The sequence below is a fragment of the Microchirus variegatus genome (assembly GCF_963457635.1).
Source record: "Microchirus variegatus genome assembly, chromosome: 1".
Taxonomy (NCBI): Eukaryota; Metazoa; Chordata; class Actinopteri; order Pleuronectiformes; family Soleidae; genus Microchirus; species Microchirus variegatus.
This window is the reverse complement of record NC_139802.1, coordinates 3,894,638-3,911,912: the sequence shown is the minus strand read 5'-3', so window position 1 is coordinate 3,911,912 and position 17,275 is coordinate 3,894,638. Positions and strand designations below refer to the sequence as shown.

General features: G+C 41.9%; 1 protein-coding gene across 1 annotated transcript; it reads left to right on the top strand.

The window, feature by feature from the left end:
- The first annotated feature begins 1,377 nt into the window (after positions 1–1,377).
- adar (adenosine deaminase RNA specific) lies at positions 1,378–16,777 on the top strand. Its single transcript, XM_083888509.1, has 16 exons — positions 1,378–1,467; positions 6,071–7,820; positions 8,054–8,376; positions 9,117–9,312; positions 9,453–9,655; positions 10,184–10,319; positions 10,481–10,713; positions 10,969–11,125; positions 11,954–12,122; positions 12,335–12,428; positions 12,549–12,665; positions 12,766–12,893; positions 12,980–13,162; positions 13,322–13,434; positions 13,815–13,942; positions 14,566–16,777. Exons 2-16 carry the CDS (start codon positions 6,201–6,203, stop codon positions 14,894–14,896), a joined length of 4,131 nt encoding a protein of 1,376 aa, XP_083744635.1. The 5' UTR covers positions 1,378–1,467; positions 6,071–6,200; the 3' UTR covers positions 14,897–16,777.
- Positions 16,778–17,275: the final 498 nt, after the last annotated feature.

Below are 17,275 nucleotides of genomic sequence, written 5' to 3'. Positions count from 1 at the left end.
TCTACCATAAGCCCCACATTTGAAATCTGTTTACATCAGAGTATGGAGGGGGAAAATGTTATTCCTTTTTTTTATAAGGTCAAACTCTGTCTCCAAACTAATATGATACCAATGAATGAATATAGGATTCAGAACACTGAATGGAAAAGTCAGTTTTTTGACTGTTATAGAAACATTGCAGACCAACAACCAATATGTGGTTTATTTTAAGGAGACAAAAGGACTACTTCTGGAGTTTTTGCTCAAATGAAATTAATATTTTGCATGAATCTTTGCTTTTACTGATTTTACATCAAATTCACCCTTGATTCCTTGGACTCTTTCAACAGGGACTCAAGACTTGGTTTTGGTATTTTGTTTTGTTTATTTCTTCAACAGACCCTAAATACATTTCAGGCTTTACTTCAAATTATGGAGCAGAAATATGCCACAAGCATCCACACAATGAAAGGATCATAAAATGAAGTACAAAGTGGAATAAAAAGAAGTATTATGTTTACTTACAGTAATGTGGTAGTTATTAATTTAGGGAAGTGATTTTTAAAGGTGTACATTTCAATTTCACGACAGACCACTTTATTAAAAAAAATAATAATAATAATGCAGAGATAATCTGTGTGAATCATTCTGCATTTGTGATCATTTATTTTTGATTAATGGTGAATGAATGAATGATGAGACTGTATTGAATTCTTACTTCTTATCTTCTATATTTACAGTTACATATTTATAAATATAAATCCACATGTTTAAAAATTAAAATGAGACTTTATTCTGAAATAGTGATAGGACAAAATATAGTCTAAATAGTCTTTAAAAAAACAAAAAAAGTAAGTGTTTATAGTTGATAGTAATAAAGTAGTATATGTCATATAAGTCGTAATTGTGACTTATTAATATACAGAGGTGGAAAAAGTACTAAAATATTGTACTCAAGTAAAAGTACCAATACTTTGATGAAATATTACTCAAGTAGAAGTAAAAGTAGTTAATCTGAAAATGTACTCAAGTAGAAGTAAAAAGTAGTTCATTTGAAATATACTTTAAGTAAAAGTTACAAAAGTAATTAGTACAATACTTGAGTCAATACGTACTCAAGTAAAATACAAAATCCTGATTTTAAATTGTAATTAAAAAATACATAATACACAAAAAAAGTATTCAATACAGTAACTTGAGTAAATGTATTTCGTTACTTTCCACCTCCGCTAATATATATTTATTACTCAAGTGTAGTAAACGGGCTCCATAGGGAGTAACATGAAGGACGCAGCCGTTGGTAAAACAGCAAGTATTGGAACCTTGCCGCTGACGTTACGTCACTCGTGTGCGACGGCGTTGCTGTTTGTGTGCGTCGCCGGCGTAATGGCGTCACTTCTGCCGATTGTTCCTCTCTCTCGCTCACCGCATTAAAACATTAGCCACACACTAACAGGAGCCCACGGAGGTGAAAACCGCGAGTAAAAGGTGATTATTTCAGCCAGTGAACGTTTCTCTATGATGTGTGTGTCGTGGTTCTGGCGAAGAGCAGAGTGTCTGTCTGTGTGCGTGTGTGTGTGTGTTGTGGCGTTAGCAGACCTTTAAGTGACTGTGCTGCAGGCGGAGAAGTGGTGCAGTGGCCAGTGCAGAGCTAGCTAGCATGTTGGCTAACGTTAGCTTGTAGGAGGGGGACGTTGTCCACATCGTGTCCTTTAAATTTAAAAAGTCCGAACACGTTTGCCTCTGCTGTTTTTTTATTCATGTCGGCTTTGCTCCGCCATTAAGACTTTAGCCTGTAACTTTGATATTTCACCAAAGAATAACAAAAGCCTTGTTGTCAGACAGGTTTCCCTCTGATGTTGACTAACCCAGTCTCAACCTTTTTAAATGTGTCATAAAACAGTAAGAACCCATCACATTTGACTTACCATCTCATCCCACTATTTTATATAGTTTAACGTTCATTTGAATAGTTATGAACATTTATACACTTTATAATTATCGATAATGATGTTCCTTTCTTCTTTATCTTCTTTTGGTGTTTTATGAATGTTGATATCCTTAATGTTGCATTGCTGCTGCCTCTTCTTTCTTTTGTACAAAGTGTGGAACTATTGGGTGAATGTAACTGTGAATGTATGTTTGTTTATTTGTTAGTTAGTTAAAGAAGAATGTATTAGCACGTGCTCAGGTAATTCTCGTATTTAGCACACATCGTAGTGCTGTTTTCCCCCTTTCTATAATATAATACTATTATTTGTCTGAGATGTGGGCTTTTCGCAGTGATACTTGTATTGTATACTGTATTACATTACACGCAGAATCCAATATTTTACGTCATTTATTTTTAGTTGTGTTGTTCCCGGTGAGACAGCCCGATCTTAGCACCAGTATATACAGCACATGTTTACGGAACACGTGTAAGAGAGGACGCTTTACGAACCACAACAGAGCTATGTCTTATCAAGTCCGCATGTCTGTGACTCTGTCCGCCCATGATGCGCGTCTGTAGGTCACGTGGTCCCACAATAGAAACCAGAAACCGACCCTTTCCCCCGAAAGAAAAGCGAAAGTGTAATGACCGTGATTTCCGTTTTCTTACACGCGGTGATGCTCGAGTTTACCCTAAATGTGCAGTGTAATGATTCATCAGCAACGTGTCGTTTTAAACAGTTGTGCGTGAACTGAAGCCTATAAAAAGGTAGTGACAAGCTCTCTGGTGTTAGTTGTTTTGGAAACTGAGACATCGTTCATCCAAAGCGGACGGCGCTGCACGTTGGAGATTCATTTTCTTTATTCAACATTTGATGAGACAGTTTAGATTCTGTGGCTCATAATAATTCTAAGCTGTTGCTGTTGCTGTTTTTCTACGTTACCACTTGCTACTCGTTTGCACCGCGGACTCTTTGGTTTGAAGTACGTACAGGTGAGATATGCACAGTACACACACCGATCTCTAATTGGTGTGTTGTAGGGGTGGGGGGGGGGGAATCATTCACATATGAATCGCGATTCTACTCATTCACGATTCGGAATCTATTAATAACAACTTCAAACGTCGATTTTTGAAAATCATTTGAAAATCAAACTTTTTTTCTTCTTTTTTTTTTTAACCCTTGAATGTACTACTCAACCATTTGGTCGACCACACTTTAAGTCTCTATATGACACTGAAAAGTGCATCAAGCTGAAGTCACTAACACTTAATTTTTTATTATTATTACTATTATAGTTTTTATTATGCAAACCAGGTTTATTATGAATGGTCGTATTCAACCGTTTGGTAGAGGCCTATATCTGAAATACTGTAGGGTCAATTTAAAAAAATAAATATTGATTGTCGTTATTGTTATCATAAGTAAATAAAATAAAATAATAAATAAATATAAATATTTTTTCCTTTGCTTTTTTCTTGGCGTGTACCTTAAAGGGTTAAAGTTTCTATTTTGAAGAAAACACCCCTTTGTGTTATTTGTGTACAGTTTATTTTTGTAACTTCTGGTAGAAAAAGGCAGCTAGCCTAAGCTTTTATTTATGCAAGTTAATTGTTTGTACATTAAGTACGTTTTTATTTGTTTTGAATGAATAAATGTTAACTTTTGTCTCAAGTTTGCCTTCGTGTGATCACATTATCACATTATCTTATACAAACAGTATTGTTTTGATGCCATAATCTGCCTTAACACACAATGCATTGTATCAATGTTTGAATCGAGAAACGATTTTGAACCGAATCGGAATCGAACCGAATCACGCGCCACCCAAAGATTCACATCCCTAGTGTGTTGCATTTGAAGCATGTACCAGGATTAATTCCTGCACTGCTAAATAATTCAAAGATCTCAGTGACAGATGTAGGGGTCACTTTGAACATCAAAGTAGTTGGCTGTTTAATGATATGACGGCATACTGTGTGTAAATAAAAGAGACGATGACGTCACCGGTTGCCTTTCCCATGCCTCTCTGCCCAAGGCTCAAATCAGTGCAGCATAATTTCAGTGGATTTGTGAAAAGTCAGAGTTGTGATTTTTGGTTGTCAGCTGTTGCCTTACATCAGTGTCAAGGAAAGTCAGCTCCAGCCCTGTTTGTCCCCCCGGCTCCCAGACCTGTCTGTCCATGTTAGAATGATGCACCAACACCATTGTGTTCTTATGCATGTTTATTATTTATTATCCTTATCCTTATTGTCTTGCTGCTGTAACACTGGAAATTTCCCCACTGCGGGACGAATAAAGGACTTCTTATCTTATCTTATCTTATCTTATTAAGGTCTATGTGGTGCTGACTGGACCAGAGGGGATGAAACCTGACTCTGTATGAATGTCTCGTTGTTGTCAGTCTCTCTGATACAGACATTATTGAGTGTTGTCCGATATGAAACTAGAGGCTTAATCAATGTTTGTTTGTTACCGTAGGAGGATATCGGGGATCAGTTTAACTGTACAATCTGGAAAAAGTGACCTGGAATCTGGAAATTTAAGTTGTGTATTTATGTCGCAAGTTGGCAGCAGCATTAAGCATTTGTTCAGTGGGCTACATGTGTCTTTGCAGCATGTTTGTTTCTTGAATGCATCTTGGAGCTGCTCAACACCATGCATTCATTTCACTATCTCTCAATATTTGAATATTCAGCAAATAATCTTAATGAATATTCAAATGCCCAGCCCTAGTCAGAACTTCATTGATAACTATACTAACATACTCTTCCCCATTTAACCTTCCTCTTCTAAAAATAATTTCTAGCAGGCTGTGCACTGTGAGGTGTAATGCCGCCCTCCTCAGGAAAACATGTCATGCACTCCTTTATGTTCTTCTGTCCTTGAATCTGTTCCTTTTGGGGCATCGGTGTGTGTCCAACTCCATGGATCTAGATCCAGCAATAATCTATTGTGACAAAAATAAAACGAGATGGTCGCAAGCAGGACGAAAGACTGCATAATTAATCACTGTCCTTTTACCCCGGGATTAAGTTTCACCTTGACTGGGAGAGACAGTATGTCACCCTGCAGTATCCTTCAAGTTTTGTTGGGTTATAATCTGAAAATACTCGGCAGCATAGGCAGCATTTAATGGTGCATGTCAAAGTTTATCACCTGCAAAAAAGAACAATCGTAACAATCTGATATTTCCTCTCTCCGTTTACTGCACATCAGAAAGGCACGAGTTGAAGGGTCATGTTAATAACCATATAATTGGAGCTGGTATAGATTCAGTGACGCGTGAAGACACTTGAGCTGGCTGTCGGTTCATCAGCAGGCCACGAACCCGTGTTTTTGGCTGGAATGATGTTGTCCTTAACAGTCTTGGCTGTCCACCATTCAATTATTTTACTGTTTGTGTTTACTAATTAGTTGGGAATGCTCAGTTGAGTCAGCATTTTGTTTCAGGACATTTCTGCAACTATTATCATACTTTTCTAATGCAGGCAAGGCAGGTGAATCACACACCAACAGATAAGGTTGTATAATGACACAAGGTCCTTTCCCTTTCCCAAGGCATGAGTTCTTATCTTTTTACCTTCACTCTCCTTTCTTCTTCTTTTTCAGCTCCCAGGCCACAAATTTACAATTGAAAACATTTTGTAGCAAAGTATGTTCTCTTTCACACAGTGTACTTATTGTAGCAGTCAGTTTTTGTCACAATTTTCCTCCTCAAGTGCACCGACGTCAGCTTTTCTTCCTTATACACACACTCCAGTGTTCATTTTGCTGACTGTGTGTCAGACATACATTTTTCATAGTTTGCTTATGGTGAGTCTTATGCATTGATATGTTTAAACGTGGATTGTTCTAGGGGTGCGTACATTCTAGGGTCTTTTATGTGCATTTTGGCAGTGAAGGAACAGACGTGGAACATTTCTTTTAATAATTAAAACACTGCTTATAATCACACGCTGAGATTCAAATACACTGAAAAAAAAGAACACACACACACAATATGCTATATATAATATAATATATCACTATCTCAACTACATTTTCCAGCTGCTTTCAACATAGCCGGACACACGCACAGCAATGTGATACGTGCACTACGAACTGCATTTTCTTGTATCCTTCTGACCTTGTCCTTTTTTCTGTGTGCCTTTCAGGTGCTCTCATTGTGCAGCTGGCCTGCCCTGACTTTCCATCAGGGTGAGCTGTTTTTGCCAAAGGACGTAAACTCACACGGAAGCTGCACAGCCAGCTGCTCCGGCCCCCTTCACACTCACCCCCTGCGATATGAGCAGAGGTAGAGGAGGGCCTCCGAAAGAACACTTCCACAGATACCCAGCACCCCACCTCCGGGTCAAGGAGAATACAAGGCCTGGCCTGGCCTCACTCTACCCTAGGGCTGTCCCACAGCAGATCCCATTTTCAAATTACGACAACTGTCCTGTCCCTACTGTAGTGTCCACACAGAACCCAGTTACCTCTGTCATTCCCTCCGCCCCACCCATCCCAAGCCACCTTAAAGCCGACCATCGATCTGTGGCACTTGACAGATCTCAGAATCGGAACCCTTGTCCCGTTCCCAATTCCTTTCAGTCCCAACAGGTGGAGTTTCTGCGAGGACACATCTCTGAGGCTCCTCAATTCAGAGCCAGTCCACGAGGAAGAGGAGGGGTAGTGGTACCAGGCAGGCCACCCAGTTCCTCATATCAGTCCCAGTCAGGACAAACTAGATATCCAAACCCAACCAGCAGCCCTTGGAATAGAGGAAGATACAGCCAAGACCAGAGTTTTGCTTATCCACCCATTGTAGGACCCACCCGAGGCCCCCAAGGCCCTCGTCACCGGAATCTAAACCAGCTACATGATCAGAGCTACAACCAGCACTCCAGCAGACAGTGGTGCAACCAGACTGACTCTTTGTCTGACAGATTTCAGAGTTTGTCTCTTCATCGGGACAGACCTAACAAAGAAGAGAGGTTTGGCAGACAGCCCAGTAGCTCAACATTTTCAATCACTCTCACTCCTGCCCACCAGGACCAGGTATACAGGGCTTTGGCTGCTTTGAAGCCAAATGAGAACATATCTGCAAAATTGTTAGCCAAAAAGCTGCGTCTGCCCAAAAAGATTGTTAACAAGGCCCTCTACTCTTTAGAGAGCTCACAGAAAGCTTCTAAGCAAGGACTTCTCCCCCCTGAGTGGACTCTTTACAGAGAACCTCTTACACGCCAGGGCAATCAAAACTCTTTAGTGCAAAATCCACTCTGCGTCCAATCTGTCAGTTTAGAGCAACCTCTAATAACCAAATTTAAGGTTGAGATTAAAACAGAAGCAGTACAAAACAGGGAACAGATCAAAGAGGAGGAGGACTCTGACTCAGAATCCAGTTTTTCCTACAGCTCTTCTTTAGAGTCATCTGAATCTGAAGGTATCCAGTCTCATTCAAAAGGTCAGCACAGAGAGAAACAGCGTCCCAGGTCTACCAACTCCCCCGATCAGGAAAGTGAGTTTCCCACAATGTCAGACCAGAAGGAGCAAGTTCTTCAGTACCTTCTGAATTCAAAGGAGGCAAATGCTCTGGTCATAGCCAAAAATCTTGGTCTTAGGACATCCAAGCAGGTCAATCCAACCCTTTATGTTCTAGAGAAGCAAGGAGATGTTACTAAGAATACTGAAGTCAACCCTCCCACCTGGGAGCTCTCCACCCACCGCAGAGAGAGGATGGAGAGGAACATCAAAGCCGCGCAAAGCGCCCACGCTGAGAAGAGTCAGATGGATGTGGAAGTTATTAAACAGGAGATAGGTGGAGGGTCCAATTTCCTGCCATCCTCACCACTAGCACCTGTGGTAGCCCCTGAGCCAGCTGCTTTACCAGAGGCCTGGATGTTAAAGCAAAGTCACATTGAAGCAGTAGGTGAAATAATTCCTTTTTGTCTTGATGTAATGTTAAATATAGAAATGCACCATAAATCTAAGGACAAAGAAATCTGTGCCTCAGAAAAAACATCACGTCTTCAAAATTGTTGAACAATAACATCTCCAGAATTTGCAGGCTATCTTTGTACTGCATTTATTTAGCTGGGTTTACTAACCTAGGGGTTCGTTGTATTTATCATTTCATCTCTTTGCTTTCCCCTCTCCAGGCCGACTCCTCTTTCCAGCCTCCCCCGTTTAAGCCAATCCGTGTCAAAGCCATCAATGAAACAGAGTGGGCCACTGACGACATTCCAGAATTCCTCAATGCCATTCGCAGGGAGACTGACGCTGAAAAACGGGCCGCAGAGGCCAGTGCTGTTGGAACTGTTGCCGTATCACTGGCTGCCCCGCCTCCCCAGAACCTGTGGGCTAAGTTACAAGAAGTGAGACTCAAAAACCCGGTGAGCGGCCTCATGGAATATGCCCAATACCTGGGCCAAAACTGTGAGTTTCAGCTACTTGACCAGTCGGGGCCTGCCCACGACCCAAGGTTAGTGACACGATATTCTCCCTTGGTGCGAGTGTTTTAATTAAAAGGTTGTCATGGAGAATAACATTTACATTTGTTTATTTATCTCGATATACACATTGCTGTAGCTTCATACCACACATTCACCTAAACCTACATGCTCGTAGCTCTTCTCACTTTAGCACATTATAAACGCCTAGCAAGCTGAATTATACCCACCCACAAAACTGATTCACAGACTGCACAGGTAACACTTAGAGTGCGAACACCAACTATAAACCGTGCAAAACTTCCTCATGCTCCTCAGAGTCATCCTGGGCTTCCCTCTGAGCTGTTGTCCATCTTGACTCTCGTTGCAAAGAATAGTCAACTTTGGTTGAGCTTTAGCTTTATTTCTTCATAGTTCACTACTTCAAGTTAGGACAATTTTTGCCACAACAAAGGTCATCTGGGATTATTGTTTGCATGATCCTGCTGCAATGTTCAGATTTATATTAGGGCTTAGGTTCCAAATGAAATGCAGTGTAATTATATGTTAAATAAATGAAATCACAACCTGGCCTCTGATATACATTTTAGTGCCACAACAATCTATCTACTATTTTTACAAACCTAAGCTTTTGAAGTTGTTGCCGTCTGTAAAACAAAAACTATTTGTTCAAATTCAGTGAGAAATAAACCAGCCTCAGTTTGAAGACGAGATGCTGCATTCATGTGTTGGACCGAACTCTTATGTCTCGTATCTGTATGTTTTTCGTCAGATTCCGTATGCAGGTAATGTTGAACGAGAGGCTGTACCCTGTCGCAGAGGCTTCCAGTAAGAAGGTTGCAAAAAAGGATGCTGCTGCAGCCACCCTGCACATTCTTATTGAAGAGATGCAGGGAGAGTCCAGCACCAAGGAAGAAGAACCCACTGACACTTTGGAAAAAACCGTCGACCCGCTTCCAGACACCAGTGTAAGTTTTCACCTTCATATTTTATATATATGTGTTAGACTGGCTCTTTTCTTGCATAAAGTCATAAAGTATCACTCGATCAGAAAGAGATGCTGAACTGAAGTAAAAGCTGACTTTTTGTATTTCTTCACGTCTACCAGGGTGCAGTTGAGAGCATGGGGGAAATATTTGAGTCCAGTAGCGTGGAAAGGATAGAGATGGTGGAGGTACCTCGCCAGCTAATCTCTCGCTCTCTCCCTGGTGGCAAAAATCCAGTGTCTGTCCTGATGGAATACAGCCAACGCAGTGGGAACCCAATTGAATTCATCATGACTGGGCAGGCAGGCCCGCCACATGACCCACGGTACTGGCTCCTTCATGTTTCTTGGAATCTGTTCCTTTTAATATCGCTATCCCCGCGCTGTTTCTTGTCATTAGCATAAGCTTGTTGTGTTTGTCTGCACTTTTATGAAAGGTTTATGCAGACAACCAGGTAATTACAAAGGCTTCGGGTACTTTTTCTTGCCACTGTAGATAGAGCTTGTTTGTGTTCATACATTTTCTCCTCAGGGAAGCAGTTGATAGTCTTTTCTATTTATTCTGTCTTCAGTGCTGGAGTACCACATGATCTAAGATCCACCCCTTTTGCAGTACAAATTTGTTTTCCTTCGTTCTAAAAATGCCCTATGCCTCTGGTTCTTTATGCACCACGGGCTCTAGTGTTACAGTCACCCTGGCACATCTGCTGATTTGTCTAAATTTGAGAAGTCTTCAGTCTAGAATAGTGACTCTCTTTAGTGCGGCATCATCTCAAATTCAAGTTACAAACCAACTGAATTCCCTCTCTCTTTTACTCTGTCCGCACCTTTTGCCTCCCCTCTCCTGTCTTTAGGTTCGTTTATCGGGTAAAAGTTGGAGAGAACTTGTTTGCTGAAGCCTCGGCTCCAAGTAAGAAGGCAGCCCGCCAGCTGGCAGCAGAGGAAGCCGTCAAAGAATTAATGGCTGACGGGAGATTGCAGCTCAACAAGGTCTGGAGAGAAAAGCAAAGAATGACTGGAGTTGTCTGACGTGATTTTGGAGAAACAACAATGGAAGAGAGACATTGCCATCGAACGGCTATGACACTTTCATGCTACCTTCGGCGAGTAACATTCACTTCTCTGTTTCTTCTCCCGTTTCTCTTTTCCAGCCTCAGTTGCCCCTAGGCTCTTCCGGTGATGGAGATGGAAGTTGTGCCACGTGCCCCCCTTTGCCCCCTCTCACAGCAGATGAGTTGCGAGCAGCTCATGAAGCAGGGGTCGGGGACCTCATCAATTACCTGAACAACAACGCAGTGTCGGGTCTTTTGGAGTACGCCAGAGCCCGGGGCTTTGCTGCTGAGATCCGCCTGGTGGGTCAGTCTGGTCCACCACATGATCCTAAGTATGTGTGAGCTGCCTGAATGCACCAAAAACTATTTTTGTACTGTACATGCTCAAGAAAAAAGTGACCGGGTAAACATGCATATGCTCCAAGGCTGCAAGGCTAGCTAGCTGTGTCTTCCCCTTTTTCTTTCTGACCATGCTATGATCTGTCTTATCTAATGACTAACCTTTTCTACCTATATTTGTGGTTTCTGTTGGATCCTTGGTTCAAAAATCTTCTCTGATCACCTTGCTCTTTGTCCCACCCGCTCAGGTTTACCTACCAGGCCAAGCTCGGGGGAAGGTGGTTTCCACCAGTCTGTGCGTCCAACAAGAAGCAGGGAAAACAAGAGGCAGCAGATGCTGCTCTCCGGGTTCTGATAGGAGAAGCCGAGAGGGCAGCACGCACTGGAGAGCTCATCCCAACTGAGGTGAGGAAAAAAAATATCACAGTGCCTGTCAAATCCCAAATCTTGAGGCTTTAATACAGAAGTTTTTCTTGCAACTGGAAGACTGCGTCCACATTTATATACAGCCTATGGGAGCACACGATGAAATATAGAGGCAGGTCAGGAGGTTTTGTTTGCCTTCATTATCTTCACCGAAAGATTTGCCTACAGCTAAACTGTAGTGAGCAGCAGTGACCTGGTTATTATGTGGGGAGGGCGACCTGGTGATGCCACTCTTGAATCGCACTGAAAGAGATATTGTTTTCCTTATAATAAACAGCTCATTGCACATTTCAATTATTATGTGGCTACTTTTAAAAACACTATTAAAAACAACTATTGTATTTATTTTTAAATTATGATGTTGTTTTCGCATCAACCTGTTTCACTTTTATCCGTCTCTCGGTGAGCTTCCTAAACTCCCTTGCTTCTTCTGTGCTGTAGTTTTTTGTCCACATTTTTCTCTTCTTAACCAGTGAAATGTGCACCTTCAATCATAAAGCCAATGTTTGAGTCTGCCCAAATGGTGTTTAGGTTTTTCCAGACTGTGCAGCAGTATGTTTCTGTTAACCTCCCTCGGTGGAGTAATTTGGGGTCTTTTATATGATCAAAACAGTGTCTGCTTTTCATAAATAACAGATAATGGAACCTCATATTCACCAAGCTGTATAATAAGACAATTTTATTCATATTTTCACACTCGACAACCTTTCTTTAGTATCCGTTTGTCATTGGATCGCTAATAATAACAAATGTTTTCTGTCAAATGCCCTTTGCCTATTCTAACCTGTCATGTATTTCTTCCTCTAGCTTCCAGTGAGTGGCAGCACTTTGCATGACCAGATAGCAATGTTGAGTTACCAGCGTTTCAACGCCCTGACCACGCGTATCCAGCACAGCCTTTTGGGGCGTAAGATCCTGGCCACTATCGTGATGAGGAAGGGGGAGGGCCTGGGCACTGTTGTCAGCCTCGGGACAGGTATGTCCATTTTATTTAAAATGAAACCGAGAGTAAACAGAATTGTGTGAGCAACAAATGAAAATGTGTTGTTACTGCGTCTGTGAGGTATTTTTTTATGGATTTCTGAGTCATGCACTGTCGGAAAGCAAACAAACCAAGGTCACTGCTGCGTTGTTGTGTTCTTTAACATTCAAATGTCTGTCTGTTGTATTTATTTTTTTGTCTGTCAGGAAATCGTTGCGTTAAAGGGGAGGAGCTGAGTCTTAAAGGAGAGACTGTAAATGACTGCCACGCCGAAATCATCTCCAGAAGGGGGTTTCTTCGGTAGAAATAGATCTTGCTCCTTTATCATTGTTTCTCACATGGGTCTAAAAATATCTTTGCCCAGTCCCAGTCTGCAGGACATTATTTTTAGGTCTAACTCGCCGTCTCCTTTCCTCCCAGGTTTCTGTACAGTGAGCTGCTCAAGTACTATGACGGCTCAGACGACAGTATATTTGAGCTCGGGGATGAAAACAAACTGCGGCTCAAACCTGACATCACCTTTCACCTTTACATCAGGTGGGAGAACCGCATGTATTCTATTTTCCTTGTATGGATCAGTAACTTTGCTGTGCGCCATATTAATATCTTATGTGTTGTCTTTTTTTTGCGTCCACAGCACAGCGCCATGTGGGGATGGGGCTCTGTTTGATAAGTCCTGCAGTGAGTCCGGGGATGAGGTTGCAGGCCACCAGCCTCTATTTGAGAACGCAAAACAGGGCAAGCTTCGCACCAAAGTGGAGAATGGTGAGAAATGAAACTTAAACACCTGTCTTTGTAAACATTGTGTATAAATGCATGGAATCAAGAGGTTTTTTGTTTGTTTGTACCAGGTGAGGGCACCATCCCAGTGGAGTCGAGTGCCATCGTGCCCACCTGGGACGGCATCCAGCACGGAGAGAGGTTGCGGACCATGAGCTGCAGCGATAAGATCCTCCGCTGGAATGTGCTCGGCCTGCAGGGGGCACTGCTCAGCCATTTTATGCATCCCATCTATCTGAAGTCCATTACACTTGGTAAAAACAGCTGTTGCATTGTCTCTGTTATACCCAAATGGAGAAGAGACGATGTGATCAAACTGAGTTGACATCTGTTAAATGAAATGAACGTCTGGTTTTACATGACATTTATTGTCTCGCATTCCTGTTTTACAACTTGTTGTTGTGTTCCCTTAGGTTATCTGTACAGCCACGGGCACCTGACACGTGCAGTTTGCTGTCGGCTTTCCAGAGACAGTGAAGCGTTCTTCCAGAGTCTTCCTCCTCCCTTTATGCTAACCCACCCAGAGGTAAAGCACCAAAAGGTTTCAGCAGCGGGAGACAATCGTCTCCAAATATAGACACACATATTCCGTACCAGTACAACTGATTCTTCATCGCTCATCATTAAATTTGACTTCCACCTGAGGTGTGTGTGTGTATAGAGCACCTCAGGCTTTCAATCTGCTTCCCGTTTTATCCCATTTTGGTAGACGTGGTTTGCTTTCAGTTTACGCATCAGTGAAACGACAATCGCCAAAAGACACACTGTGATGCTGGCATCACACCCAGAACAACACATTTAACACGCTCCGTTTACAATAGTTGAACTCGCATTGACGTCTAACTTAACAAAATATGCTCTCTTTCCCCCCGCCTTTTCTCTCGTACCACCTGTTTGGACTTTAAGGTGGGAAGAGTGAGTGTGTACGACTCCACGCGTCACACGGGCAAGACCAAGGAGTCCAGTGTGAACTGGAGTTATCCAGACCAGCAAAGTGTGGAGGTGCTGGATGGGACCAAAGGCAAACTGGACGGGTATGTAGGAAACTCCTTTGGAACATTTTGTTTTTATTATGGATAACCTCAAATTTCCTGCAATCCAACAGTCGGCAGCATGGATTGCACGGTGCATGCACTTGGTTTTGAGGGCCAGTTAAGATTAAGGGTTGACCTTGAGGGTTAAGATTGAGGGTTAAGATAGGAATTGGAATTGGCCCATACTGTAAGAATTGGCTCACATGCAGCACTGATAAATGAATGTAAAACAAAGGTGTTTTCACACTCCTGCCGCATCTGTCATTACTAAGCAACCATAACAAGGTAGCTGTTGAGATGACCAGCCTCACAGAATTCATTCAGACAAATAATCAACACAAAGACAATCCGTTATCAACGCTGCTTTTTCCTCACAGGTTTTGCTGCTTGATGCATGTGTCACAAAAAACAGTTGCCTTGTCTGTATGCGTCCCCTTCAGGAGATTAGTCTGGATGAAGGTGGTTCAGAGTTTAATTCAGAGTTTGAGATAGACCAGTTTGAGAACGGATGTTCACATCAATGACCCTGCATGTGAATCGCCCCTAAATGTGAAACCCTCCCTAATTTGGACCAGATAAAATCTATGCTTTTCACCTAAAGAATCCTGTCGTCTTCCCTGCAGGAACAAACTGGGCATTTCCCGTGTGTCCAAGTCCAACTTGTTCTCCCTGTTCCGCTCTGTGTGCACGCGGTGCGGCCGCACAGACCTGCTCACCATGTCCTCGTACGCCCAGGCCAAGATGTCTGCCACATCCTTCCAGCTCACAAAGCAACAATTCTTTGAAGGTCTCAGTGCCCACGGTTACGGCGCCTGGATCAGCAAACCGATGGAAGAGAAGAACTTTGAGGCAGGAGATGTAGTCTGGAAAAATGGAGCCACTCTTCCTATGGATTATGTGAGCAGTAGAAACGGAGCACCAGGACCAATGGACATCAAGCAGGAAGAGGCATAGAACAGAGCAATATGAAGTGGGTAACAAGAGATACTGTATACAGTTGGGAAGAAAAGCACAACCCTTGGGCTGATGTGAAAGAAGAACAGGACAATCAAACTATGCGTAGCAAGTGGCCAGAACTGTGTTGTCTGATTGAACGTAGTTAAAAGCTGTGCAGGGAGAGTGAATTGAGAGGAAAACGGCAAGAGCGAAGCCTGATGATGAATAGGATCACAGCAGACACACTGAGGCAGGGATAGATTCTGGGGCTGTAGAAAATATATACACTACATGGAATAGGAATTGGTTTGAAGTCAGTAAATCATCACAGCAAATGCTGCTACAAAACAGACCTAGCAAGAGTTTTCGCCTGTCAGCTTTGTCATCGTCCTTTGTGCCGATTATAGCTCTACGTTAGCTTTACATTGTCATTTCAGTTTGTGTTTGTAAATGTCGTGATTGGCATCATTTGGTTCTAATCATTTTTGACCACTGCTTTGACAGCTGTTGGTTGTCTGTTATTTTGCCGTGAGTCGCTGACAGGCGCTGCTCATTGTTATTCAGCCTTTGCGGTTGTGATAGTTCATTTACGGTTGTCCTCGACAGTCCTCTGTCATGAAGTGCTGATTATTTTTTTTGTGTGTTCTACGTCATCCTGCTGCTGCTTCATGACAAAAGAGCAGAAGGAACCATTTGATTCTCTTTTAACTTTTTTCAATTAGCACTCATCCCAACTTGGATGTCATCACGAGTACATTTGGAAGTCGGTGTTTACTCCGTACAGTCCCAGCTTACATTGTACATAAACAACTTTACACAACTTAAAAAACATTAACCGTTCAACATTTTAGGTTTTGAGATTTGAAGGCTTCAAACCGGCCCCTTTCTAAATTAAACACGCTGTAAGAATTAACCTTACCGTACGCCATTTAGCTGCTCATCCATCCACATCGTGTTGCTATGGTTTCCATTAGCACAGCATAGGTAAGTGCAGCCCTTCCTTTAGTCCTATGGTTTCTCTGTGCTTTTGATGCTTGTATATGCAGGAATTACTGATGTCAAGACCCCAAAGCAGTACAAAATGTATTGTTCTTGTTGATTGTGTGTTTTTGAGTACGTCTCCTTGTTTTCCTCTTAAACATTTGGCCATGTTAGAGAGTCATGAATCCTCTCCACGTGACGTGGCGTATTTTCTTTAACGTCTCGATCCGAGAAATAAATGGAAGATTTTTTCCGGGGTTCTCTTGCATGGCCAGTTTGTTTACACCTCACCTAGGACTGCTAGGTGAGAACGTTTTTGTTGTTTAAGGAGAGTATGTACTTTCTTTTATTTTCTCTTTGTTTTTGGTTACATGTACAAAGATGATGCAATATATACATCAAGTTTATACAAATACATGTACACAGATGTACAGTGGGGTCCAACAGCCTGAGTCCCTCAGCTTTCCGTTGAGCTTGTGGTCTGGTAACTACAGAGAAAAAAAAAAGCCAACACTCCATGACATTTGTAAGAGTTTGTTTTTGCTATAGCCTCGGTGCATGCAGAGCTATTATTTTTACTAGCAGATTAATGTTTTAAATGCTTTTACGTGATGATGCTCCTCTGTAGACCAGAGTGACACCGCTCTGGTTGAAGTTTTATTAGTTCTCATTGCTGTACTTAAAAGTACCATTCACATGCATACATTTTCCAGCAGATGTGATATAAAGAAAACATAGACTCATTTTTATTTTCAGTAAAACAATTCCATAATTTTTTTTTTTACCTTTGTTTGACAAAGAGGCTGAGAAAGATGAAGAGATGTAATGTTCGCTTTTTGCTTTTGCACTCAGACTTTTGAATCCCACTGTTTGTTTCAGTATGATGATATATATGTGTGTGTGTGTGTGTGTATTTGTATAGGGTTAATGTATATATTTTGTAAACCATCTAAATAGTTTTCTATAATTTTTTTCCTGATGTTTTAATGGCTGTTTTTTGTTTTTTACCAATCCAGTCTGGAAAGTTAGACACAATAAAAAAACAAGTAGTGATGTTTGAGTGGAGTCACGTGTCTGTGCTTTTTCTCCGATTGGATTCTGTTGCAGCTGCGTCGTCTGGGGAACGAGTCGTCTGAATGGGGTAATGGGGAAATTTCAGCGTGGATTATAGATGTTTATTTCATAAAAGCTGCACCTTGTGATTCTAAATCCGTTGTAAATCTTTGGATTACACTTTGGAAGAAACGGTGACAGGCGAGAGATTCTTTGCTCGGGGTGCTGTTAAAATTGAGTCTGTGTCCTAATAGCTGCAGAGTCCATTGCAGTGCCACAAAACAATCAGCAGATGGAAACATGTCCTCACCTTAAGGTTGGAGGCTGTGTGAGGGGAGAGAAGAAGCAGTTTGCCACCGGTGG